Source organism: Poecilia mexicana, unplaced genomic scaffold (genome assembly GCF_051168715.1).
Source record: "Poecilia mexicana isolate PSO_F unplaced genomic scaffold, ASM5116871v1 scaffold_18, whole genome shotgun sequence".
Lineage (NCBI taxonomy): Eukaryota > Metazoa > Chordata > Actinopteri > Cyprinodontiformes > Poeciliidae > Poecilia > Poecilia mexicana.
In genome coordinates this window covers 24,867,296-24,893,053 of record NW_028263387.1, presented here as the reverse complement: position 1 = coordinate 24,893,053, position 25,758 = coordinate 24,867,296, and the positions used below count along the sequence as shown (strand labels likewise).

General features: G+C 40.7%; 2 protein-coding genes and 2 long non-coding RNA genes across 4 annotated transcripts; 2 read left to right on the top strand and 2 right to left on the bottom strand.

Moving 5' to 3' along the window:
- Positions 1 to 8,487: 8,487 nt before the first annotated feature.
- LOC148154311 (tripartite motif-containing protein 16-like) lies at positions 8,488 to 11,130 on the bottom strand. The gene has a single exon (XM_088016217.1). The coding sequence runs from the start codon at positions 11,073 to 11,075 to the stop codon at positions 9,447 to 9,449; it is 1,629 nt and encodes a 542-aa protein (XP_087872343.1). The 5' UTR covers positions 11,076 to 11,130; the 3' UTR covers positions 8,488 to 9,446.
- A 3,378-nt stretch (positions 11,131 to 14,508) lies between these two features.
- Positions 14,509 to 15,167, top strand: LOC148154310 (uncharacterized). Its single transcript, XR_015766263.1, has 3 exons — positions 14,509 to 14,694; positions 14,784 to 15,008; positions 15,084 to 15,167. It is a non-coding gene; the product is annotated as an uncharacterized LOC148154310 (long non-coding RNA).
- A 4,414-nt stretch (positions 15,168 to 19,581) lies between these two features.
- Positions 19,582 to 20,668, top strand: LOC106913688 (uncharacterized). Its single transcript, XR_015766262.1, has 3 exons — positions 19,582 to 19,771; positions 19,861 to 20,085; positions 20,161 to 20,668. It is a non-coding gene; the product is annotated as an uncharacterized LOC106913688 (long non-coding RNA).
- Positions 20,669 to 21,228: 560 nt separating this feature from the next.
- On the bottom strand, positions 21,229 to 24,072 carry LOC148154309 (tripartite motif-containing protein 16-like). Its single transcript, XM_088016216.1, has one exon. The coding sequence runs from the start codon at positions 23,768 to 23,770 to the stop codon at positions 22,142 to 22,144; it is 1,629 nt and encodes a 542-aa protein (XP_087872342.1). The 5' UTR covers positions 23,771 to 24,072; the 3' UTR covers positions 21,229 to 22,141.
- Between the last annotated feature and the right edge of the window lie 1,686 nt (positions 24,073 to 25,758).

The following is a 25,758-nucleotide window of genomic DNA, read 5'->3' as shown; positions in this document are numbered from 1 at the left end:
AGAATAATTCAACCTGTAATTTCAGTACATTTTCAGTACATTCAGTACTTATTCAATTTTCAAAATAAAAAAGACAAGAAAACATAATTAAAGTAAGACGTGGGTTAATCTTCATCTGTCAGGAAATAACTGCAAGAAAATATCTGATGCTTATCATAGTTTTCTCAGATACAATGCCTGGAACTGAGACAAAGACAGTTGGACAGGGACCCAAGTTTGAACCCACAGTGAGGAGGACGGTTAGCGAGGTAGAAAGGTCTCCAGTGATTACTGTTGGAGAACTGCAGCTAAGAGGAATATCATCCACCAAGTCAAAACATCTACTGGTGAACCTCTAGACAAGACAGATTTTTTTTTCAGAACATGAATGACATAAATGTTCCAACAGAAATGTTCCTCTGCAGCCGTATGTGCATAATGGCTGTGGCTTTTTAATTCTCTTCTATAATTTACTTGCATCATTGTAATTTATTTAACTTAATTTAGTTGCATTTGGTTTATAAAGCTGTCTGTGTAAACAAATTTGATGGAAATGTGCAAATTAATAAGTAATTTGAGCAGAATGATTAAATAAAGTAACATTTTTGTTGTGTTCACTAAGGGTTATGAGAATGTACTCTAAACTGCCAGGAAATTAATAAAGCAAACTTATATCTGATTCAAGAAATGTGGCACTTTGTGAAATACAGTTGCACCTCTGACTACAAATTTATTACATTTAAAGAGACAGTCAAATTTGCTGCTCTTCCACGGTCAGTGTGTCTTTCTTTAGTTTAGCAATATCATAGGCTACTTTCACACAGCAGGTCTAGATCAATTTTTTTTGCATGGTTTTTCAGAGCTAATTAAATGTAACCACCAGACTTCCATAGTTTATAATCCCTGCTGCCTTTCCTCCATCCTACTCCCCATCGCCTTGTACAGAAGCCATAACAGATACAAGTTTTTAAAATTATTCCACACTGAAGAAGTCTAAACCTGGTTGAGACGTACAACCCGTCAATGGAGCAGGACTCCTCCCTGAGTCATCTTTCCCAGAAACTACCATTAGTTTCATTTCTGAGCAACATGTTGCTGCAGTGAACATCAGTGGTTCCACCCATTATCAGGTGTGAGTTTCTGTAGAAACCAATAATGGTGCCTCAGGCGCCCCTGCTCTTCATATTTTAGATGTGTCTCATTTCCAGATCACCTGATTCAAATGACTGTATGACCTCTTCTGCAGCCATCGAGTGCTGAAGAGGTCTGTTATTTACCCACAAGCCAGGGGAAACACCTAAAACATGCAAGGCAGGGGGGACTGAAGACCAAACTGGTCTAAAGGGAGGAAACGTTTCATTGGCAGTCCTTTTGAACTAAATATTTATTGAGTTTTTCAGGTCACCTAAATGGAAATAATTGCAGTTTCTCCTCTCAGTCTTTAAATAAGAAAAACATTTTTATCTGAATAATACAACTCAATGAATAAACATAAAAATTATAGACTCTCCACTTGGCATTCACCACTGTCTTCTTACAATAAAGAAATTAAATAAATCTAACATCAGGAACCTGTGGTGGCAGAGTTATAGTATTATGGGCTGTAGAGGAGGAATGGCAAAGACCTAAATTTATGTTAACTACATACAATTTATATCCACAGTTAAACCAAGAAATATTCAAACTTCTTTCAGGTTAAAAGTGACTTTAATTCAATCAAAATATTTGTTTGTTGTAGAGAAAGAGAAAATCTGTATTGGCATTGAAACTGTAAATTCTTCTTTTAATAACTGACCAGTGTTTTGCATGTTTCCTGTAATATTTTGTAGATTTATATTTGGGCATGAGCTCCAATTCTGTTTCTAATTTGTGCTTCTTCTACAATTAAATTGTAATCCAAAAAATTCTTTGGCTAGAGATTTTAATAAAACTTTCAGTTTGTTTCCTCCCAGCAGAAAAAATCCTGAAAATCAACTCAGATTGTAGCTTTTCATGGTCCACTGGATCATTTACTGGTCCGTATTCTATTATTTCTCTTAGGTGCTGACTCCAGGTAAATACTGTGATGGAAAATGTTGACAGATAATGTTAAAAATTATGGCTTGACTGATTGCCTTCAATTTATTATTAGATACATTTTGTACTGAGCTAATTACTTGATTGTTGTTTAATAAGTTAATATATATTCTTTAAAGTCATACAGCTGTACATCTAATCCAGAGGCAGACGTCTACTTTCCATCTCTTTTGATATTTTTGTAGCATTCTGAATGGGGCCAATGTTTGTGATAGCATGACACCAATCAGCATGACTACAGCAGGTAAAGTAAGGTCATTTTATTCATACAGCACATTTTCAGCAATAAGGTAATTCAAAGTGCTTTGCATGACTTAAAAGGAAATACAAACAAAATAACAAACCGAAAGAGCAAAAGAAGAAAAATAATCTTATAACATTGATCCAAAGTATAAAAACTATTTACTCCTATTGAGGGTTAGTAGACTTGGCTTTCTCTCTTGCTCTCGATGAAGGCGGACGTTTATTTCCTCTCTCCCTCCCTGCCCATGCCTGCCCTGCTTGCTCTGTTTTTGCCCTGTCTTTGCACATCATCCAAATCTACAAATTATGGATATGGTCAACCGATCTCCCAATGCAACTGATAAAATTTTTGACAAGAAGTCTGGGCACAGGAGAGCCCTCTTGTCCTCTAGGGACACACCCGGTGGGATTCACCCTGGATTTATTCGTGATAACAGGATTTCTGCTGTTTGGAGCTTGCGGATTCCTTGCTTATTGACAAATTTGTGATGGAGTTGGACAAACTAGCAAACACTCAGACTGTTGGTGTGGACAGAGACAAGGACTCTAAAACTCACTAACGAGTTGGAATCAATCTTAGAGAAGTTGCTAGTTTTGGCTCAGTGGAACGACCAAACTCATTTGGATAATTGGGAACTGAGATGTATCGGAGAGACTTTAGGGAAGATTGAAATTAATAATCTACCCAACCTAAGACATTCTGTTTCTGAATTGGCTTTCCCCGTGTGGCCTTGGAAGGGCAGCGTATTTCCAATCTCCTTGAAGATATGTAAACATAACTCTCTTTCCCACCTCACCCCCTCCTGTATCCATGCAGCTGTGGAGCTGAGTGTTCCCAAGGACATTGTTCCTTGATAACAACACCTCTATTGGACTTTGAGGCTGAGCAACGTGGTGTCATGGCCCTTTGACGTCACCACCTTCACTCATGAATTTTTGTTTTGCCCTTTGTTTTGTCTGAGTGTTGCCTTTTGCCCTAATGTGTCCTTTGCTCTTTTTTGTGCTCTTTCCTTTGGTTTGTTATTTTGTTTGCATTTCATTTTAATTCATATAAAGCACTTTGAATTGCCTTGTTGCTGAAAATGTGCTGTATAAATAAAATTACCTTACCTTACCTAGATAAATATCCATCCATCTCCACAGTCACATGGCTGACAAGAGGAGGGGGTGAGATGGGAAGGAGCCAGAGGTGGGGACACAAGTCACATGACTTGGACTCGAGTCAGACTCGAGTAATTAAAATCAAGAATTGAGACTTGACTTGAAAAAATGCTCAAAGACTCGGAGTTGACTTTGACTTTCACATCATTGACTTGGGACTTGACTTGAAACTTTACTTGAAAAGACTTGATATTTTACTCAAAGTCTTAAATTTGAAAACACATTATTTATAAAGTTGCCCCATTAATTAATTTCATTCATTCCGTGTTAGCAGGCGCAGACTGTCCCTCTGTTTTTCAATACTCCATACGTATGTGTGCGTAAGATGCAGTACAACCAATCAAATTAACAGGATTTAAAAATAACGGGGGGAGAAACGAGGGACGAAAAAACACTCAAAGCTGATATGCTCTTGTGAGTAATTTCTTTTGGGTACATCAATCATGAAATATCCAACGAAAAACGGAGTGAAACATGCAAAACCTGCAAGATCAGGATCTCAGATGGAAATGCAACTTCCAACTGTTAGGCATTTGCACAAAGAGGTAAGCGGTACTATTTTCCATAAATATTCCCTCTTTCCTCCACGGCCCTTATGTTAGTTTTACTCCCCCCTCCTCTGACAGTAGCACCAGACAGAGACATTTCCCATTTTCTCAAATCCAAAACTTGACAAGTATGGGTGTATTTGAAGACATCTATGTTGGGAAATTATATTGACAATAAATACATAGTTTAAATACATAGTCAGTGCATTAAGTCTACTGTTTTTTTTTTCAGTTATAACTGTTCAAATGGCGGTGGGATGGTCGTTGAAATACAATTTCCAAGTGGTATAATTTTCCAGAAAACAAATCAAAATCCAGTTATTTTGCTATCCTTCAGAAATTGCTGTAAAAGTAAAAACATTGTACAATTTTAAGGATCCTGAACGTAACGCTGTGGGGTAGTACTGAGTGTTTCTCAATGGTAATGCAGCTCATTATTTTGTGTCTTGGTTAGTGATTCTGGTAAGTTTGATTCAGGCAACATGTTTTTATCAATACTGAGATGTGAAATTGGCTGTAGATTTAACCCCACTTGGACTGACGGATATTTATTTTAGCATCACATCCAAATTCAAAACCACCGTGCTTTATTTGCAATGGGTGCACTGTGTGTTTGATTTCAAAAGAACACATGGTCTATTTACATTTAGCATAATTGGAACATTGGTTAAAAAAAATGACTCGAAAGGACGTGAAAGTCCAAGCTGACGACTTGTGACTTGACTCGACTTTTGCCTGACTTGACCGTAATTACTTGAGACTTGACTCGGACTTGAGGACAAAGACTTTAGACTTAATTGAGACTTGCAACACAGTGACTTGGTCCCACCTCTGGAAGGAGCCTTATGCTTAAATATCTTCAAAATATTATTCATTGGAGTTTTAGATTTTATGAACTCTTTATCCCTACTTCCCATGGCCTTATACAGAATCCTTCACTATGACTATAGAAAGCTTTTATAACTGTTAAACACTGAATAACTGTAAATCTGGATGAAACATAAGTTCATCCAGAAATCTGAGTCATCTTTTCTGTTAGTAATGGCTGTTAGTTTAATGTCTGAACATGTTACTGCAGTGAATGTTTGTGGTTCCTACTATTCTCAGATATGAACTTCTGAAGGGAATAAATTACTTCTTCAGATCATCTAATAGGATAAATACACACGTTTCCCTTCCAATTATTTTTTAAATAAAATAAGTTTACATATGAGCTAACACAACTCAATGAATAAACTATAAACTAAGGTCCAAATTTCACAGTTTCTATTTCTCTGGATTCACTTAATCAGACAAGTTCAGACAGGAATGTTGAAAGTACCCGAGGCCATGAGATAAAAGAAACTGTTGGTTGTTTCAGGTCTAATCGGTTGTAACTAGGCCTGTCACAATAAACAATAAATCACATGATAAGTTAAAGGGAGCTCAATAATTTCCATTAGCATGATTTACTGTTTTTCTCTTTTCTTTCTTTCTACCAAACACTGGATGATAAAATTCTTTAGTTTGGTGTTTTGGTCTCAACTAGTCCTTTGTTTGAAGGACAATTTTATTTACAAAGACTTTATAATTTATTTTATTTGTTGTTTTGTTTATTTTGGATATTTAAAAATGTCTTTAAGAATGTGTTCTCCCATTATTATACCATTACCATTAGATTATTCGAAAATAGTCTCAAAACAACAATATTATCGTTTATCACAATAACTTCTGGGACAATTCATCGCTCTGTAAAGGTTTAACATAAAAGGCCTGGTTGTAATCTAACCCTCCTCTCTGCTGCTGCTTCACCAGTGGTTTCTGAAACTGGTGAAAAGTGTTTTAATGCAAATTGGAAAATGTAACTCATGGGAATCTATTAAAAACTTCATCCAGCCTTCCATTTAAATAATTACATTTTGTTTCAGATTTTACTAGAGGTTTTATTAGCTCAGTTGTTGTCTATTGTTGACATATTTATCCTTACAGGAGCGCTACCAGTAGACCCTGGATGGGGTCCTGCAGCACTGACAACCAATAACTGTCAGTGCTGCTCATATTTTTGGATTGTTAAAGAACATTTATCCAGAGAGAACCCACAAAGACTCCATGCAAAAAGTCCTTGGTTCGAGATTCAAACTCATGACCTTCCTGTAAAGCAGCAGTGCTAAAAACTCCACCAAAGTGCAACTCATGTTGAGCAGTGATCAGACATAAGAATTGGTCCTAATCGGCTGATGTCCAGCAGGAATTTTGTCTTGAAACATGAACCAGAACACCTGAGAGATCTGGAAGGTTGCTATGACAACAGCAGATCTTTAATGAATTGTTTCAGTGATTTATAAACTAACAACAGTATTTTAAAGTCTATTCTCTGAGCTACAGTGAGCCAGTGTAGGGACTTTAAAACTGGTGTTATGTGCTCCATCTTCCTGGTTTTAGTCAGAACTCCAGCAGCAGCTTCTGGATCAGTTGTAGCTGACAGACCTGTGAAGACGCTGAGATTCTCTAGATCGTGCTGAGACATTAGTCTTCCAATCCTGGACATGTTCTTCAGGTGATAGAAGGCCGACTTTGTAACTGTCTTTATGTGGCTCTGAATGTTCAGGTCAGAGTCCATCACTACTCCCAGGTTTCAGCCTGACCTCTAGTTTCCAGCTGTAATAACTCAAGCTGTGTGCTGACTCTTCATCATTCTTCTTTAAGTCCAAAAATAGTAAATTCTAAATAATTTGAAAACAGCAGAAATAAAAATAAAACAAAAAAATCAAAACTTGTAAATAAAATAATTAAAAATCTAAGAAGGAAAACTAACATTGCAATAAATCTTTAATTGATTTCAAGGATTTCTACAGACTATTAAATGTTTCTAACAAATAAAACATAATCCAATCTGTTCTTTTTAATTCACTTCCACAATCACTTTGATCCAGAATCTGCTTTTCATTTTCAACAGTACAAACATTATATTATTTAAATGTACATATAATTTCTAATCTTATTGTTTTATTATTCTTCCTTTATTTAAATCCTCTCACCTTTTCTCATTCTGTATTTTTTTATTCATCGTCCCGTTTTTAATCATTCATTGATTTATTATTTTCTCCTAATATTTCCTCTGCATTTTCTCCCCTCCTATTTTCTCCTTCACCTATTGTTTCCCCTCATGTTCTTTTTTCCCCCCTTTTTGACTCTTGTAACAAATCGGAAAGAAATGTTAGGGTCATCGTTTATTTTATTGTTATTTGCCAATTTTGGCAGCATCCGTCCTCCATAATGAAGACACTTCCAAAAATGAGTTAATTTATTACACAAACAGGTATTCTAGAGAGATGAATACCTATTTGAAGATGAAGCAAAAACAGAGAGAAAAATAACAGATGGAGGCACCAAAAGCATTAATGATGGCACAGAAAAAGCTGGCGAATGAGGCAAGACATTAAAGAAGATGGTTTAAATTATCTCCAGCAGAACAAAGATAAAGACCATGTGAGCATTTTAATTATTCGATTAAAAGAAAATGGTAGATGATGTTCTTAACTGTAGTGAAAATGTGACAGGATCAATAGTTAATCTCACAAATTGGTCTTTAGTTATTCGGAGACCTTCTGAGCCATAACTTAGAGCTTGAAATTCATATTTAAATAAATAAAACGGCAGGAGGGTGAGTAAATTGTGCAAGAATGGTTACTGTAATTAATAAATATTGCAAAGGTCTTGCATTTTTCCTGATATTTAAAAAAACATTAAATAAAATATAAAATTAAACAATTTTGTTAGAAGTCAGTGCGCTCATTTAGCTCATTACCCATGATGCATCTGTTTGTTTTGTAGTTCCACATGCTCTTTGTTTAACAAGCTACTTTGTGTGTTTCAGTGTCGCATTTAGTCAGTTATTCAGGTGTGGTGCTATAGTGCCTGAGTTTGCATGTTCTCCCTGTGCATGGTGGGTTTTCTCCAGGTACTCCGGTTTCCTCCCACAGTCCAAAAACATGACTGTCAGGTTAAATGGTCTCTATAAATTCTCCCTAGGTGTGAGTGTACATGGCTGTGTGTCCTGTGTCTCTGTGTTGCCCTGCAATGGGTGACCTGTCCAGGGTGTACAGGTCGCCAACATTTCTCACCCGAAATGTTCGCTGGAGATGGGCAGCAGCTCCCCTCCTCACCACTAGGGACAAGGGATGGATGGATGGATGGATGGATGGATGGATGGATGGATGGATGGATGGATGGATGGATGGATGGATGGATGGATGGATGGATGGGTGGATGGATGGCATAGTGCACTCTATAGGATTTTCAGTGGTACTCTAGGCTGATTCTATTTCAAATAAACACACACGTGCGTGCACACACACACACACCTGTACCTCATCACTATTTCCTCCTGAATAAACCATCTAAACTACATGCTTGGAGTTGGCCTTTTCAATATGAAATCCAATTTCAGATTGGCAAGCAATCTGAAATGTGTGCAAGTCTCACACAAATTCAAAAGGTGTTAGCTTTAATATTCTTTATTTTATTTTATAAAAGTTCATCAGGATGAAAGATTAAATCATCAAAATCAACTAAATGTTACAAATAAATTTAGATTATTCAGATTTTTACAATATTACAGCATCACACTGATCATTAAAGCAGAAAATAAACACGACAAGCTTGGATGTTGTATACAGTCTCATATAAAGAACAAAACACATAAAGCTTAATCTTAATTAATGTAATCAATGTTGTTTACTAGATAACTCCACTCAGACCTTCTGATTGTAGAGAAAAGCTACAATCAGCTTTTCTCTACTAAATCCTTCTCTGCTAAATCTAGAAATGAATGAACTGCTTTCTGAAAACATCTTTTACAGATTATGAATAAGTGAATTTTTTTACACTAAACGAAGACATTGTTCCACACTTTGCTTCAATGTTCAAAAACAATTTTTTTCTTTGGAAAGAATATTGTCATGAAATGGATCATTTCCTGATTTTTACCCTTTCAACTACAATAAATGCTGAGAAGGATCATAGTTGTCTATACTGACAGCAGGAAGTTGTTTCTAGCTGCTGACATCCATCTACATTTCACTTTACACCCCATACTAAACACTATTTGACTTTTAAAACTTTGCATCATCATAATCTGATCTTCGTCCAACAAATTTCCTGATTGCTGATGATCGTAGCAATCAGTTTTCATCAGTTAATTTTTACACGGATTTCAACAAATGAAAAATGAATGTAAATGTAATCAGTGAATCAATATCCTCCTTAGCAGTGAGAGTCTCCGTGGGTGAACAGAAACAGGAAGGGGCAACACTCAAAGGAACTCCAACATCAACAAAAGTATGTTAAAGAAAGACAGCTGATCTCTGAGCAGTGAAGAAAATACTACAAAGTTCTCAGCAACAACAGAGGAGAGTAAAATACACATTTAAAAGAAACTGGACCTCAGATCACTGCTGACTATTTAGACTTAATGAACTCAGCTGAGGATTTATTATCATAAAGCCAAATCCCAGCATACAGAGGCTGAGTGAATCTGGTCTGGACTCTGTGGATCAAAGTCATGGTTCCAGAGACGCTGTAGAAACACAGAATACCTGCTCTGTGGTCCAGATACACTCCTATTCTGGAGGAAACTGGACCTGGTACCTGAGTTTTAACTTTGTTATGACAAAGTATGCAACCATCTTTGGTACAAAATAATGACCAAGATATGTCATTGAATCCAAATCCTTCCTTTCTGCTGATGTTCTTGTAAGAAACTGCTACAAATCCTCTTCCTCTCCTCTCCACCTCCCAGTAACAACGTCCAGTCAGACTCTCTCTACTGAGGACATGAAAAGAAACAGCAAATCTGTCTGGATGATCAGGATAAGACTGTTGTTGTTCTACCCTCGTTACTTTTCTGTTGTCCTCAGATAATAACAGAAATCTGTTTGCTGTGTTTGGATCCAAAGTGATTTCTTGTGAATATTTTAAGAATCCATCTCTGCTCTTTGGTTTTGGTTCTGACAGTAGAACATCCACATCAGTGACTCTCAGTGAGATGATTGTCCATGTGTCTCTCAGGACATCCTGTAGTTTGTCTCTGAGCTCTGTCACAGCTGCTGTCACGTCCTCAAAGTGTCTCAGAGGACGGATGTTGATGCTGGATGAGTGTGTCGACTCCCTGAGTGCTGGCAGTGAGGGGTAGTTGAGGAGAAACTGGGTGTGATCCTCTGTGTGTGAGAGCTGCTCCAGCTCAGCGTCTTTCCTCTTCAGCTCAGTGATCTCCTGCTCCAGCTTCTCCTGAACATCTTTGACTCGACTCACTTCAGTTTCCTGCTGGGATCTGATCTGCTGCTTCACCTCAGAGCTTCTTTTCTGGAGGAGACGGATCAGCTCAGTGAAGATCTTCTCACTGTCCTCCACTGCTTTATCAGCAGAGACATTGATGGCCTCCACCTCCTGTTGAAGCAGCTTCACATCTTTCTCTCGGTCCTGGATTCTCTGATGGATTTGTTGGCGACTCTCCTGGAGCTTCTTCTGCTTCTCATCTCTTTCTGCTGCAGCTGGGACTGTTTCATGGCCTTTATGTTCATCCATAGTGCAGAGATAACAGATACACTGCTGATCAGTACGACAGAAGATCTTCATCGCCTCATCATGACGAGAGCAGAAGTTTTGATGGAGAGTCCTGGAGGGATTCACCAGCTTGTGCCTTTTTAATGGTGGAGCATCATAGTGAGGTTGGAGGTGACTCCTACAGTAGGAAGCTGGACATGATAAACAGGACTTGACAGCTTTTCTCTTCCTCCCAGTACAGACATCACAGGCCACATCTTCAGGTTCAGCATAGCAGTGACCAGGTGCAGCAGCTCGGAGTCCAGGCTTCCTCACATCCTCCACTAAAGCAGCTAATGTGAAGTTTTTCTCCAGGGCAGGTCTTGGTATGAACTCTTTCCTGCACTGAGGGCAGCTGTATTTTCTCCTCTGATCTTCTCCATCCCAGTGATCTTTAATACAGTCCATGCAGTAGCTGTGTCCACAGGGAATAGTCACCGGATCCTTCAGTAGATCCAAACAAATCGAACAGGAGAATGTATCCATCTGAACTCTTCTTTGCTTCTTTCAGCTCTCAGTAACGACGACTGTGTGTTTCTGTTTTGTAGAACAGAAACTTGTTTCAGCTCAGTGGTAAATATCCGGTTACTAAAAGGCGTGTCTGTTTCCACCAATCATCACACTTGGAAACAAAAGAGGGAGGGAACAAGGAAGCACTTCGAACTGTTGAGGAAATGATCATTCAGTAGTCGACCCCTGTTGCCTGGAAAGAGGTGTGAATAATTTCCTTAGTATTTATAATTCATCTAATAAAAGCAAAGGGAAGAATCAGTAACTTAAATCTCCTTAATAAAAAGTTTTTTTTCTTATTTTACATAAATCAATACTGTCCTTCAAGACGTTTTTACAACTGACAGAGTTTAAAAAGGTTGCTCCACTCATGTTGAAGAACTCCATGTTTCATTTCTAGTTGGAGTCCACTGGGAAACATAAAGTGCAGTTGCTATTAAAGTTATTTAAAAAATTAAGATTTTTGTCTGAGTGTAAATATTTAACCAGTCAAACAGAGCTACACACCCAGAGGCAAATCCTGCAGATGGAAACTACAGATTATGGATCAAATCTTTTTCTGGGTTCATGGTGTTATTGTCCCTCATGTAGAAACTTCCACACTTATCTGCACCTAAAATTAAAGTGTGCAGAATTTTAAAAATGTTATTTTAGGATCATAATCTCACATTGAACCATTAAGAAGAATCCAGCCTTTAATTTCAGTTCATTTCTTTTATTTAAACTTCAATATAGGAAAGACAATAAAAACATATTTAAGTAAGACAGACGTGTCTTCAACTGTAAAAATTACTTCAAAAAATTATCTGTTTGCCAAAGTTTTCCCATATCTACAGTCAGAGCAGTTATTACTAAATGGTAATTAGACTGTGCTTGTATAAAGCTTTTTCAAGTCCAGAGTGTTAGTGGATTTTCACTCCTGTCTTATCCCTCTCTCAGAAAAAAATCTTGTCCCATCACAATCCCAATTCAGCAAAAGTCTAATTGTCCAGTTATCTCTGTTAATAGTAAAGGGGGTGTATAGGCTGAATGCTGGTTTACAGCACACACAGTTTCCGGTAAGCTTCATAGCGTAGCTTCCTTCATGGTCCAGCTGGTGTGTTACATCATGGTTAAACGTTAGTATTGGATAGATTCAGATCCAATCGTTTCAAACTTCAACAAAGTCGATGCCTCCAGAAAGCAACTGTTTCTCAACAGCCGAGGGTCCAGACAAAACAAAGTGCAGGACTGGCTTTTACCAGGCTATCTTTCATCATAACCTTTATTACATATCATTAAACCAATAGCAGTTATCTCCTGTTTTAAATAAATAATCAATGGATCTTACATTGATCTTTCCTGATCCAGACTGTGTTTTTTAAATTTTGCTCCAGAAGTTGCTTCACATAAATGTGGGTTCTGTTTCATAAGATGGACTTCTTGAATTTTAATAATTTTAATAATTTCCTAAACTTATTCCTGACATCCTGCTGTGGATGCCAGGCCTCTTTATTCTAGAAAACTGTAATCAAATCGGGTTCTTTACCAACTTGCTGTATTTTTGTGGATAAAGAAGTGGGTCAACTCTCCCTGTTTTGTTGAAATATGTGCTACATGCACAATATCTTATTAAATAACAAATTTTATCCACATAAGTGGCAGCTAGCCACTTTCCTATTATCACAAAAAAAACTTTCTGTAATACTTTAAATCATCAAAACTTTATTCAAAGTTAAACTTTTGGATCAGAGGTTTTCTTAAATCAGAAGATGTGAGTTTTTGAGTCAGTTGATGAAATTTCACATCAACAACTACCCACCATTTTGTTTAATTTCATGACTAGATGTTTATCGTGCAGATATGAAAAATAAAATTATGGTACAGCAAAAAAGGTGAATAATTAAGATTATAGGTTGCAGCAAATTTACAGAATAAAAGAAAATTATTGATCCCCCATAGAAACTTTGCAATCAATGTCACTCAATACTGACACCTGTTGGACATTAAACATTCCTACAGGCATCGTAGTGATTTGATGACCTAGTCTATACGATAAGCTTTAAGTCTTTGTATTTTATTGAATATTATATATTGTGTTATGTCATATCTTCAGTTAAATTTAAAATATATTTGATATAGTCAATAGATAATGTGGACATGAACCATAAAGTGAAAATTTAAGTGAATGTGTTTGGAATGAGGATGCATGGACTGTTTTTATTTCCACAAATTTTAATAAAAAAAAATTCGTTTTTACAACATTTTGAAATTTAGCCTGTTACGCTTTTTTGACAAAACTTCTCCTGCTGTAGAAAAAATGAAGTAAACACTACATTTACAGCAAACTCTTGTTTTTCTTAGGGGTTGCGTTCCGAAAATAACCCGTGATAGACAAAATCCGTTAAGTAGTTAACCTTTATTTTTTTTTACAGTTATTACACAGAATAAATAAATAATCTACATTGAAACCAAATGACAAACCTGTTTTCAGGTCAGCGGATGTGCGTGTGCATCAATCGGGCCTTAATGTGATCTGGAGTCATGTCATTAAAGCGTCTCCTCCAACCTGCCACGAGATTCACAGCTGTATCTATGGCAGAGCGATGGATCTCATCAAGCCTCCGGTCAGGTTCTGCTCCCTCTGGCCACAGTTAAATTCCAGTTGGTATTCAAAGTTTCAGTTTCCATCTCCTGAATGGCCAATCTGTATTAAATACCGTAATGTTATTGGCACTCGGGTAGAGAAGAAGCGCGGAGACTGTTTTTACTGATACGGTCAATCAGAATGCAGAAAACTGTGAAAAAAAATCTGCGAAGCAGCGATACTGTGAAAGGTGAACCGCGTTATAGTGAGGGTTCACTGTATATGAAATAATTTATAAAATGCAACTGAGTAATTTGTAGAATGGCTGTGTATCTGAGTTTATCTAGGTCTATCTGGGACTTCATTCTCATGCCTGGCCTCATAATGCCTCAGCATTGAAAATGTGGGTTTATTTAAATAAGACGGTTTAGTCAAACATGCGACACTTAACCTGCAGAACATAATATGAAAGTAAACTAAGAGTCAATTTCAGCTGAATTTGGGTTCAGATAGATCAAGTAGAAACTGACAAGAACCAGATGAAACAACAAAAATGAAAACAAATTTATTTTCTAACATAAGATCAAAATGGTCCCACACTGTGGAAACATTTTGTTTGAAGCTGCTCCATAGATGACAATGTAAAAGATCAAGAATTTGTTTGGCTAATGCTTTTGACAGATTCGCTTCCTTATAAACATAGTTTGGCATCCAGTGTAATTTTGAAACAGTTCCTGTATTGGTCACGTGACTTGCTGAAACCAATACGCGCACCGACAAAGGTTTTGGTCTATGGGCTTGACGCTTGCGCCGACGCATTGGTGTTGTTGGGTACCAGGTTGGGGAAGGTTTTGTTTTTCATTTTCAGCATCACCAACTATCCAGGAGAGGGCGCCAGCGATTCATGCTTTGACAGGAGGGTGTGCTGACGGGCTTAACAGGATGCACCTGAGGATCATTACCATCTCCAGGAGGAGGATATAAGCAGCGGGTTGCCAGCACTTCTCTGCCAGAGTGTTGCCTACAGTGGTACATGAGGTCCCTGTGTTTCTTCCTGAGAAGTGTTTTTTGATCTCTTCGTGTTCCTTCTTAATCAGTTTTCTTGCTGCTCTTCCCAGGACGCCTACGAGAGACTCTGGAGAAGTTTTCTCAAGTCTTCTGGCCAAGGACTGCCTTTGGAAGATCCCTCTCTAGTGGGGAGCCCGCTCTGCCCCGCCGTCCTCGGAGCCTCCAACTTGGTCAACCTGTCCGCCCTCCAACACCAGCACCCTTCCTACGCACCCTTTTCGATACCCTTACCTGGAACCCACTCCCCTCAGCCGATCCTAAGCCTCAGACTCCAAGTAAGCACCAAACCATTCTCCAGAGTTTGCCGTTTCCCGTCTCTATTCAACTCACCACCTCTCTCTTGATTGCAGCCGTTCCGGATTTCCTGGTTCCTGTCATCCATTCTTTGCTTTGCAATTACTTGTACATTTTGTAAATAAACTTTTGCATTTACTCCTTCTCTCTGTGAGAGTTTCTGCATGTGGGTTCGACTCCTAAAACCCACCATGACAGAACACTCTGGCCAAACTGAGAACCCAGCAGAAGCAATCCGGAGAGCCCTTCAGCAACAACAGGACTCAATTCAGAAACATGAATCAGCTCTTCTTGATCTGGGTAACCGTCAAAATGAGACAAACCGCCAATTAGCAGAACTAACCAGTTTTCTCCGTGATCGTTTCCCACAGGCCGCTGCAGCCCCCTCAGCTCCAGGACCTGCGGCACAGGCAGCACCGCCTCCGGCTCCCACCTCTCAAGCTCCGATCCAGTCCACTTCATCCGACTGTCCACTGCCCAGTCCGCCCAGGTTTGATGGAGATCCCCGAAGATTCAGGGGATTCCTAATGCAATGCAATATCCAGTTTAATCACTCTCCCCATAGATTTGTCCATGACTCTTCAAAGATTTCATATATAATTGCACATCTCACTGATCGAGCTCTGGATTGGGCAGAAGTAAAGTTCTCTTCCTCCACACAGTACAACTGCACCTTCGATGAGTTTCTATCAGAATTCAAACAAGCATTCAATCAAGATGTGGATAAAACCCTGTCTTCTCGCGATCTATTAAAGCTGAAGCAGGGGCATCGAACCGTTGCTGAGTTTTCAATTGATTTTCGCATTCAAGCAGCAGCCTCAGGGTGGGACAGTATCGCCCTTAAGAGTGTTTATGTAAATGCATTAAATGACTCAATCAAAGATGAACTCGCAACCCTAGACGAGCCGGCATCTCTGGAGGATTTGATCAAATTATCTATTCGGTTGGATAACAGAATTCGATCCCGAGCAAAAGAGAGGATTAGTAGAAATCCTCCACCACGGTTGCCTCCTGTCTCCAGTCATGTTTTTTCAGCAGACATTCCCCCAGTGACTTCATCTGAACCAGAACCGATGCAAATTGGCCATACTCGGTTGACCCCGGAGGAGAGACGGCGCAGACTGCGAGCTAAGCTTTATCTTTACTGCGGGGAGGCCGGACACTTGATTGCTCAATGCCCCATTCTGTCAAAAGCCCAGGTCCGCCAGTAACGGCGAGGGAACTCGCGGACCATCAGGTACTTACACACTCACCTCGCCTACTAGTTCCTGCCTCTCTCCAGGTTGGGAACCAATCCATTACGTTGTCGGCCTTAATAGATTCCGGTTGTGAATGTAATTTGATAGATGCCAGTTTTTGTCTGCAGATGGGCATTGGAACCGTTCCTCTTTCCTCTCCTCTCCGCGTTTCCGCTCTCGACGGTAAGACGCTGCCTCTAATTACATGCCAGACTAGGAGTCTACAACTCACAGTCTCAGGAAATCACACAGAGTCTGCTTCGTTTTATGTCTTTCCTTCGGCTAGCTCGCCAGTGGTGCTTGGATTTGAGTGGCTCCAATTACACAACCCAAACATAAACTGCTCTGACAGACGTGTTGAATCTTGGTCTCTAGACTGTCACTCCTCCTGCCTGCGATCCGCGGTTCAGTCTACCCAGTTACCAGCAGGTCGCCAAGAAGCAGATCCACCTGACCTTTCCACTGTACCTGTAGAATACCACGATCTGGCTCAAGTTTTTAGTAAAACTAAAGCTCTGTCTCTGCCTCCGCACAGGCCTTACGATTGCGCTATAGACCTACTGCCCGGGGCCCCACTGCCCAATAGTCGTCTTTATAACATATCCAAACCAGAAAGAGAAACCATGGAACGATACATACAAGAATCTGTTGCTGCAGGCATAATTCGACCCTCATCTTCCCCACTAGGGGCAGGCTTTTTTTTCGTTGGTAAGAAAGATGGCACTCTTAGGCCATGCATCGATTATAGAGGTCTGAACCAAATTACCATTAAAAATAAGTATCCACTGCCACTCCTATCAGCTTTCGAACCAGTCCATGGGGCCACTGTGTTTTCGAAGCTTGATTTAAGAAACTCCTACCACCTTCTTCGCATCAGAGAGGGAGATGAGTGGAAGACGGCCTTCAAGACCCCTATGGGTCAGTTTGAGTATTTGGTCATGCCATTCAGGTTAACCAATGCCCCGGCCTACTTCCAGGCACTGGTAAATGACGTTTTAAGGGATTTTTTGAACGTTTTTGTCTTTGTCTATCTCAACGATATTCTGATTTATTCCAAGAATGTGCCCGAACACAAGAAACACGTCCGTCTGGTCCTTCAGCGCCTCCTCGAGAACAAGTTATTTGTGAAAGCTGAGAAATGTGAATTCCACCAAGCATCAGTCACCTTCCAGGCCTACATTCTCGAGGGCGGACAGGTAAGACCCACTGAGGAGAAGATTAAGGCGGTTTTGGAATGGCCGACCCCTGAAACCAGGAAACAACTACAGAGGTTTCTAGGTTTTGCCAACTTTTACCGACGTTTCATACGCAATTACAGCCAGACTGCTCAGCCTTTAACTGCTTTGACCTCCACAAAGACCCCATACTGTTGGTCCCCGGAAGCTGAGGTAGCTTTCAACAGATTGAAGTCTCTTTTTGCAAATGCTCCTGTCCTCATCCAGCCAGATCCCACTAAACAGTTTATTGTAGAGGTGGACGCCTCAGACTCCGGTGTGGGAGCTGTGCTTTCTCAACTCTCTGACCAAGATCATAAAACCCATCCTTGTGCTTTCTTCTCTCGCAGACTCTCCCCAGCAGAGAGAAACTACGACGTCGGGGACCGAGAGCTGCTTGCCATAAAGCTGGCGCTGGAGGAATGGAGACACTGGCTGGAGGGAGCGGAACATCCAGTCGTGGTGTGGACAGACCATAAGAATTTGGCCTACCTGCAGTCCGCTAGGAGGCTGAACGCTCGTCAATCCCGCTGGTCTTTGTTCTTTTCACGTTTCAATCTGTCCATCTCTTTTCGCCCAGGCTCCAAGAATATCAAGCCAGATGCCTTATCCAGATTATACTCTAGTGATGACTCTGTTAAACTCCCAGCACCTATCCTCCCTCCAAGCTGTTCTGTGGCTGTGGTTACCTGGGAGATTGAGGACTTGGTTAAACAAGCACAACAATCAGAGCCAGATCCGGGTGTGGGTCCCCCCGGCAGGATCTATGTTCCCTCGGCCATGCGAGCTCGTGTAATCACTTGGCTACATTCTTCAAAATTTTCAGCCCACCCCGGCATTAGCAGAACCATAGCCCTAGCTTCTCGTCGTTTTTGGTGGCCGTCTCTTCACAAGGATGTGAGGGAGTTCGTTTTGGCATGTTCCGTCTGTGCCCGTTGTAAACCCACCCATCAGCCCCCAGCCGGTCTACTGCAACCATTGCCTACACCTAAACGGCCTTGGTCCCACATAGCAGTGGATTTTGTCACCGGTCTCCCTTCCTCTAAAGGGATGACCACTATCCTCACTATTATTGACCGGTTTTCTAAGGCCTGCCATTTGATTCCCCTGAGGAAATTACCATCGGCTTTCCAAACTGCCCAGCTCCTGGTCAAGCATGTGTTCCGTTTGCATGGTATTCCCCTTGACATTCTGTCAGACCGAGGTCCTCAGTTCTCGGCGCAAGTGTGGAGACATTTCTGTGCAGCAATGGGGGCCAAGGTTTCACTTACGTCTGGTTATCACCCACAGTCCAACGGCCAGGTCGAGCGCATGAACCAAGAGATGGAGGCCACTCTCAGATGCCTCACTGCGTCCAACCCTGCCGACTGGAGCTGTCACCTGCCCTGGGTAGAGTATGCCCACAATTCACACACTTCCGCTGCTACTGGTTTGACCCCTTTTGAGATCTCTCTAGGCTACCAACCTCCCCTGTTTCCGGCTGATGAGGTGGACATTGCTGTCACGTCAGTGCAACATCACATCCGGCGGTGCAGGGCCATCTGGGACAAGACTGTTGCCGCCCTTAATCGCACAGCGGAGCAAAATCGTCGCTGGGCCGATTGCAAGAGGAGGGCTGCGCCCACCTACAAACCAGGTCAGAAGGTTTGGCTCTCCACCAGGGACATTCCGTTGAAATCTGTTTCCAGGAAACTGGCCCCCTGTTTCATTGGTCCATATGTTATTGAGAAGGTCATTGGTCCATCTGCCGTCCGCCTGCGCCTGTAGACTTCCCTCCGTGTTCATCCTACTTTCCACGTTTCCCAAGTCAAGCCAGTGCGCTCCAGCCCATTGTGCCCGCCTGAAGAGCCCCCCCCCCCACGCGAGATCGACGGCCACCCAGCATATACTGTCCGCCGGATTGTGGAGTCTCGCCGGCGTGGGCGGGGTTGGCAATATTTAGTAGACTGGGAGGGCTACGGCCCTGAGGATCGGTTATGGGTGCCCGGTTCTTTTATTTTGGATCCCTCCCTTATCACTGATTTATGTTCCTCCCAACCCTCTGGTTCTTCTGGACCGCCGGGTGGCGGTCGTTGAGGGGGGGGGTACTGTTGGGTACCAGGTTGGGGAAGGTTTTGTTTTTCATTTTCAGCATCACCAACTATCCAGGAGAGGGCGCCAGCGATTCATGCTTTGACAGGAGGGTGTGCTGACGGGCTTAACAGGATGCACCTGAGGATCATTACCATCTCCAGGAGGAGGATATAAGCAGCGGGTTGCCAGCACTTCTCTGCCAGAGTGTTGCCTACAGTGGTACATGAGGTCCCTGTGTTTCTTCCTGAGAAGTGTTTTTTGATCTCTTCGTGTTCCTTCTTAATCAGTTTTCTTGCTGCTCTTCCCAGGACGCCTACGAGAGACTCTGGAGAAGTTTTCTCAAGTCTTCTGGCCAAGGACTGCCTTTGGAAGATCCCTCTCTAGTGGGGAGCCCGCTCTGCCCCGCCGTCCTCGGAGCCTCCAACTTGGTCAACCTGTCCGCCCTCCAACACCAGCACCCTTCCTACGCACCCTTTTCGATACCCTTACCTGGAACCCACTCCCCTCAGCCGATCCTAAGCCTCAGACTCCAAGTAAGCACCAAACCATTCTCCAGAGTTTGCCGTTTCCCGTCTCTATTCAACTCACCACCTCTCTCTTGATTGCAGCCGTTCCGGATTTCCTGGTTCCTGTCATCCATTCTTTGCTTTGCAATTACTTGTACATTTTGTAAATAAACTTTTGCATTTACTCCTTCTCTCTGTGAGAGTTTCTGCATGTGGGTTCGACTCCTAAAACCCACCATGACAGATGTTGCTGGACCCATCACTAGTCTGAGTTCCTGGCTTTCTGGATTTCCCCCTCATCACCCCATGGATTGTTACCCATTGGTTGCCCGAGTCCCTTTTCACCTCTACAGAAGAATAATTCACAGTTCCTGGATTCTCAGCTGGAAGTAGGATCGCTCCTTGTCTCTCCTCACCTGAACTTACCTATGCGCCCTTCACCACAGCCTCTACCACACAGGTGTCAAACTCCAGTCCTGGAGGACCACTGCCCTGCATCTTTTAGATGTGCCTCTGCTGCACTACACCTGAATAGAACAATTAGGTCATTAGCAAGGCTCTGGAGAACTTATCTACAGAAGGAGGAGGTAATTAACAAGCTACTTTGTGTGTTTCAGTGTCGCATTTAGTCAGTTATTCAGGTGTGGTGCTATAGTGCCTGAGTTTGCATGTTCTCCCTGTGCATGGTGGGTTTTCTCCAGGTACTCCGGTTTCCTCCCACAGTCCAAAAACATGACTGTCAGGTTAAATGGTCTCTCTAAATGGTGTGAGTGTACATGGCTGTGTGTCCTGTGTCTCTGTTTTGCCCTACAATGGGCGACCTGTCCAGGGTGTACAGGTCGCCAACATTTCTTGCCTGAAATGTTCGCTGGAGATGGGCACCAGTACCCCTCCTCACCACTAGGGACAAGGGTGTTAGAAAATGGATGGATGGATGGATGGATGGATGGCATAGTGCACTCTATAGGATTTTCAGTGGTACTCTAGGCTGATTCTATTTCAAATAAACACACACACACACGCGCACACACACCTGTACCTCATCACTATTTCCTCCTGAATAAACCATCTAAACTACATGCTTGGAGTTGGCCTTTTCAATCTGAAATCCAATTTCAGATTGGCAAGCAATCTGAAATGTGTGCATGTCTCACACAGATTCAAAAGGTGTTAGCTTTAATATTCTTTATCTTATAAAAGTTCATCAGGATGAAAGATTAAATCATCAAAATCAACTAAATGTTACAAATAAATTTAGATTATTCAGATTTTTACAATATTACAGCATCACACTGATCATTAAAGCAGAAAATAAACACGACAAGCTTGGCTGTTGTATAAAGTCTCAAAGCACAAAACACATAAAGCATAATCTTAATTAATGTAATCAATGTTGTTTACTAGATAACTCCACTCAGACCTTCTGATTGTAGAGAAAAGCTACAATGAGCTTTTCTCTACAATCAGAAGAGAATTTGCTTCTCTGCTAAATCTAGAAATGAATGAACTGCTTTCTGAAAACATCTTTTACAGATTATGAATAAGTGAATTTTTTTTACACTAAACGAAGACATTGTTCCACACTTTGCTTCAATGTTCAAAAACAATTTTTTTCTTTGGAAAGAATATTGTCATGAAATGGATCATTTCCTGATTTTTACCCTTTCAACTACAATAAATGCTGAGAAGGATAATAGTTGTCTATACTGACAGCAGGAAGTTGTTTTAGCTGCTGACATCCGTCTACATACTAATACTACCATACTAAACACTATTTGACTTTTAAAACTTTGCATCATCATAATCTGATCTTCGTCCAAAAAAACAATGACAAATTTCCTGATTGCTGATGATCGTAGCCATCAGTTTCCATCAGTTAATTTTTACACGGATTTCAACAAATGAAAAATGAATGTAAATGTAATCAGTGAATCAATATCCTCCTTAGCAGTGAGAGTCTCCGTGGGTGAACAGAAACAGGAAGGGGCAACACTCAAAGGAACTCCAACATCAACAAAAGTATGTTAAAGAAAGACAGCTGATCTCTGAGCAGTGAAGAAACTGGACCTCAGATCACTGCTGACTATTTAGGTTCAACAAACTCAGCTGAGGATTTATTATCATAAAGCCAAACCCCAGCATACAGAGGCTGAGTGAATCTGGTCTGGACTCTGTGGATCAAAGTCATGGTTCCAGAGACGCTGTAGAAAGACAGAATACCTGCTCTGTGGTCCAGGTACACTCCTATTCTGGAGGAAACTGGACCTGGTACCTGAGTTTTAACTTTGTTATGACAACGTACGCAACCATCTTTGGTACAAAATAATGACCAAGATATATCATTGAATCCAAAACTTTCCTTTCTGTTGATGTTCTTGTAAGAAACTGCTACAAATCCTCTTCCTCTCCTCTCCACCTCCCAGTAACAACGGCCAGTCAGACTCTCTCTACTGAGGACCTGAAAAGAAACAGTGAATCTGTCTGGATGATCAGGATAAGACTGTTGTTCTTCTACCCTCGTTACTTTTCGGTTGTCCTCAGATAATAACAGAAATCTGTTTGCTGTGTTTGGATCCAAAGTGATTTCTTGTGAATATTTTAGAAATTCAGTTCTGGTCTTTGGTTCTGGTTCTGTCAGTGAACCCTCAACCTCAGTGACTTTCAGTGAGCTGTTTCTCCATGATTTTCTCAGGACATCCTGTAGTTTGTCTCTGAGCTCTGTCACAGCTGCTGTCACGTCCTCAAAGTGTCTCAGAGGACGGATGTTGATGCTGGATGAGTGTGTCGACTCACTGAGTGCTGGCAGTGAGGGGTAGTTGAGGAGAAACTGGGTGTGATCCTCTGTGTGTGAGAGCTGCTCCAGCTCAGCGTCTTTCCTCTTCAGCTCAGTGATCTCCTGCTCCAGCTTCTCCTGAACATCTTTGACTCGACTCACTTCAGTTTCCTGCTGGGATCTGATCTGCTGCTTCACCTCAGAGCTTCTTTCCTGGAGGAGACGGATCAGCTCAGTGAAGATCTTCTCACTGTCCTCCACTGCTTTATCAGCAGAGACATTGATGGCCTCCACCTCCTGTTGAAGCAGCTTCACATCTTTCTCTTGGTCCTGGATTCTCTGATGGATTTGTTGTCGACTCTCCTGGAGCTTCTTCTGCTTCTCATCTCTTTCTGCTGCAGCTGGGACTGTTTCATGGCCTTTATGTTCATCCATAGTGCAGAGATAACAGATACACTGCTGATCGGTACGACAGAAGATCTTCATCACCTCATCATGTCGAGAGCAGATGTTGTCCTGGAGAGTCCTGGAGGGATTCACCAGCTTGTGTCTTTTTAATGGTGGAGCATCATAGTGAGGTTGGAGGTGACTCCTACAGTAGGAAGCTGGACATGATAAACAGGACTTGACAGCTTTCCTCTTCCTCCCAGTACAGACATCACAGGCCACATCTTCAGGTTCAGCATAGCAGTGACCAGGTGCAGCAGCTCGGAGTCCAGGCTTCCTCACATCCTCCACTAAAGCAGCTAATGTGAAGTTTTTCTCCAGGGCAGGTCTTGGTATGAACTCTTTCCTGCATTGAGGGCAGCTGTATTTTCTCCTCTGATCTTCTCCATCCCAGTGATCTTTAATACAGTCCATGCAGTAGCTGTGTCCACAGGGAATAGTCACCGGATCCTTCAGTAGATCCAAACAAATCGAACAGGAGAATGTATCCATCTGAACTCTTCTTTGCTTCTTTCAGCTCTCAGTAACGACGACTGTGTGAGTTTCTGTTTTGTAGAACAGAAACTTGTTTCAGCTCAGTGGTAAATATCCGGTTACTAAAGGGCGTGTCTGTTTCCACCAATCATCACACTTGTAAACAAAAGAGGGAGGGAACAAGGAAGCACTTCGAACTGTTGAGGAAAATGATCATTCAGTAGTCGACCCCTGTTGCCTGGAAAGAGGTGTGAATAATTTCCTTAGTATTTATAATTCATCTAATAAAAGCGAAGGGAAGAATCAGTAACTTAAATCTCCTTAATAAAAAGTTTTTTTTCTTATTTTACATAAATTAATACTGTCCTTAAAGACGTTTTTACAACTGACAGAGTTTAAAAAGGTTGCTCCACTCATGTTGAAGAACTCCATGTTTCATTTCTAGTTGGAGTCCACTGGGAAACATAAAGTGCAGTTGCTATTAAAATTATTTAAAAAATTAAGATTTTTGTCTGAGTGTAAACATTTAACCAGTCAAACAGAGCTACACACCCAGAGGCAAATCCTGCAGATGGAAACTACAGATTATGGATCAAATCTTTTTCTGGGTTCATGGTGTTATTGTCCCTCATGTAGAAACTTCCACACTTATCTGCACCTAAAATTAAAGTGTGCAGAATTTTAAAAATGTTATTTTAGGATCATAATCTCACATTGAACCATTAAGAAGAATCCAGCCTTTAATTTCAGTTCATTTCTTTTATTTAAACTTCAATATAGGAAAGACAATAAAAACATATTCAAGTAAGACAGATGTGTGTCTTCATCTGTAAAAATTACTTCAAAAAATTAGCTGTTTGCCAAAGTTTTCCCATATCTACAGTCAGAGCAGTTATTACTACATGGTAATTAGACTGTGCTCGTATAAAGTCTCATATAAAGCACAACACACATAAAGCTTAATCTTAATTAATGTAATCAATGTTGTTTACTAGATAGCTCCACTCAGAACCTTCTGATCGTAGAGAAGAGCTACAATCAGCTTTTCTCTACAATCAGAAGAGATTTTCCTTCTCTGCTAAATCTAGAAATGAATGAACTGCTTTCTGAAAACATCTTTTACAGATTATGTATAAGTGAATTTTTTAAACTAAACCAAGACATCATTCAACATTTTGGCATATTTGCTTCAATGTTCAAAAACATTTTTTTTCCTTCGAAAGAATATTGTCATGAAATGGATCATTTCCTGATTTTTACCTGATCGGCACATCTCTAAGTAATACTTTTATAACAAATTTATATCAGTAATGATTTCCTGGTTAATGTCAAGTTGTCATAACAAAGACATTTTGAATAATGTCAACTTTGTATTAAAAGTGTCATAATTTACCGAATGACGCTTTATGACAACAGTCATAAATATTCATGAAGGCTTATTCATGTTCATGACAGGTGTTGTGTCATGTTTATGACAGGTGTTGTGTCATGTTTATGACAGGTGTTATGTCATGTTTATGACAGGTGTTATGTCATGTTTATGACAGGTGTTATGTCATGTTTATGACAGGTGTTATGTCAGTCTTATTCACTCCCCTTCAAATAAAGTGTTACCAAAAATTGTCATTCTAATGTTGAGCCCTGTTTCCTGTAAAGTGGTATGAATACTTTTCTTAGTGCCAGTTTAAGAGGACTGGGATATGGGTTAACCTGTAACCCTGAGAAATGACAGGAATTACTCTGGCTGAGAAAGCAAGCTTACAACTGATTCAAGTAACGGTCAAGAGACACTTTATGCAAAACTTATTTTAATTAGACAGTTTGCATCTTGCACATTTGCAAGCTGGTTCAACAGGTTGTGTTTCTTTAGTCCAGAAATATTATAGTCACATTAGAGGTGAATCCTTAAATGGATCCAAACAGATGGAAGAAGAGAGATTATCCAGCTGAGTTCCTCAGTGAGACATTTTACCTGTCAGGAATAGCAACTGCTTAAGTTTCTCTTT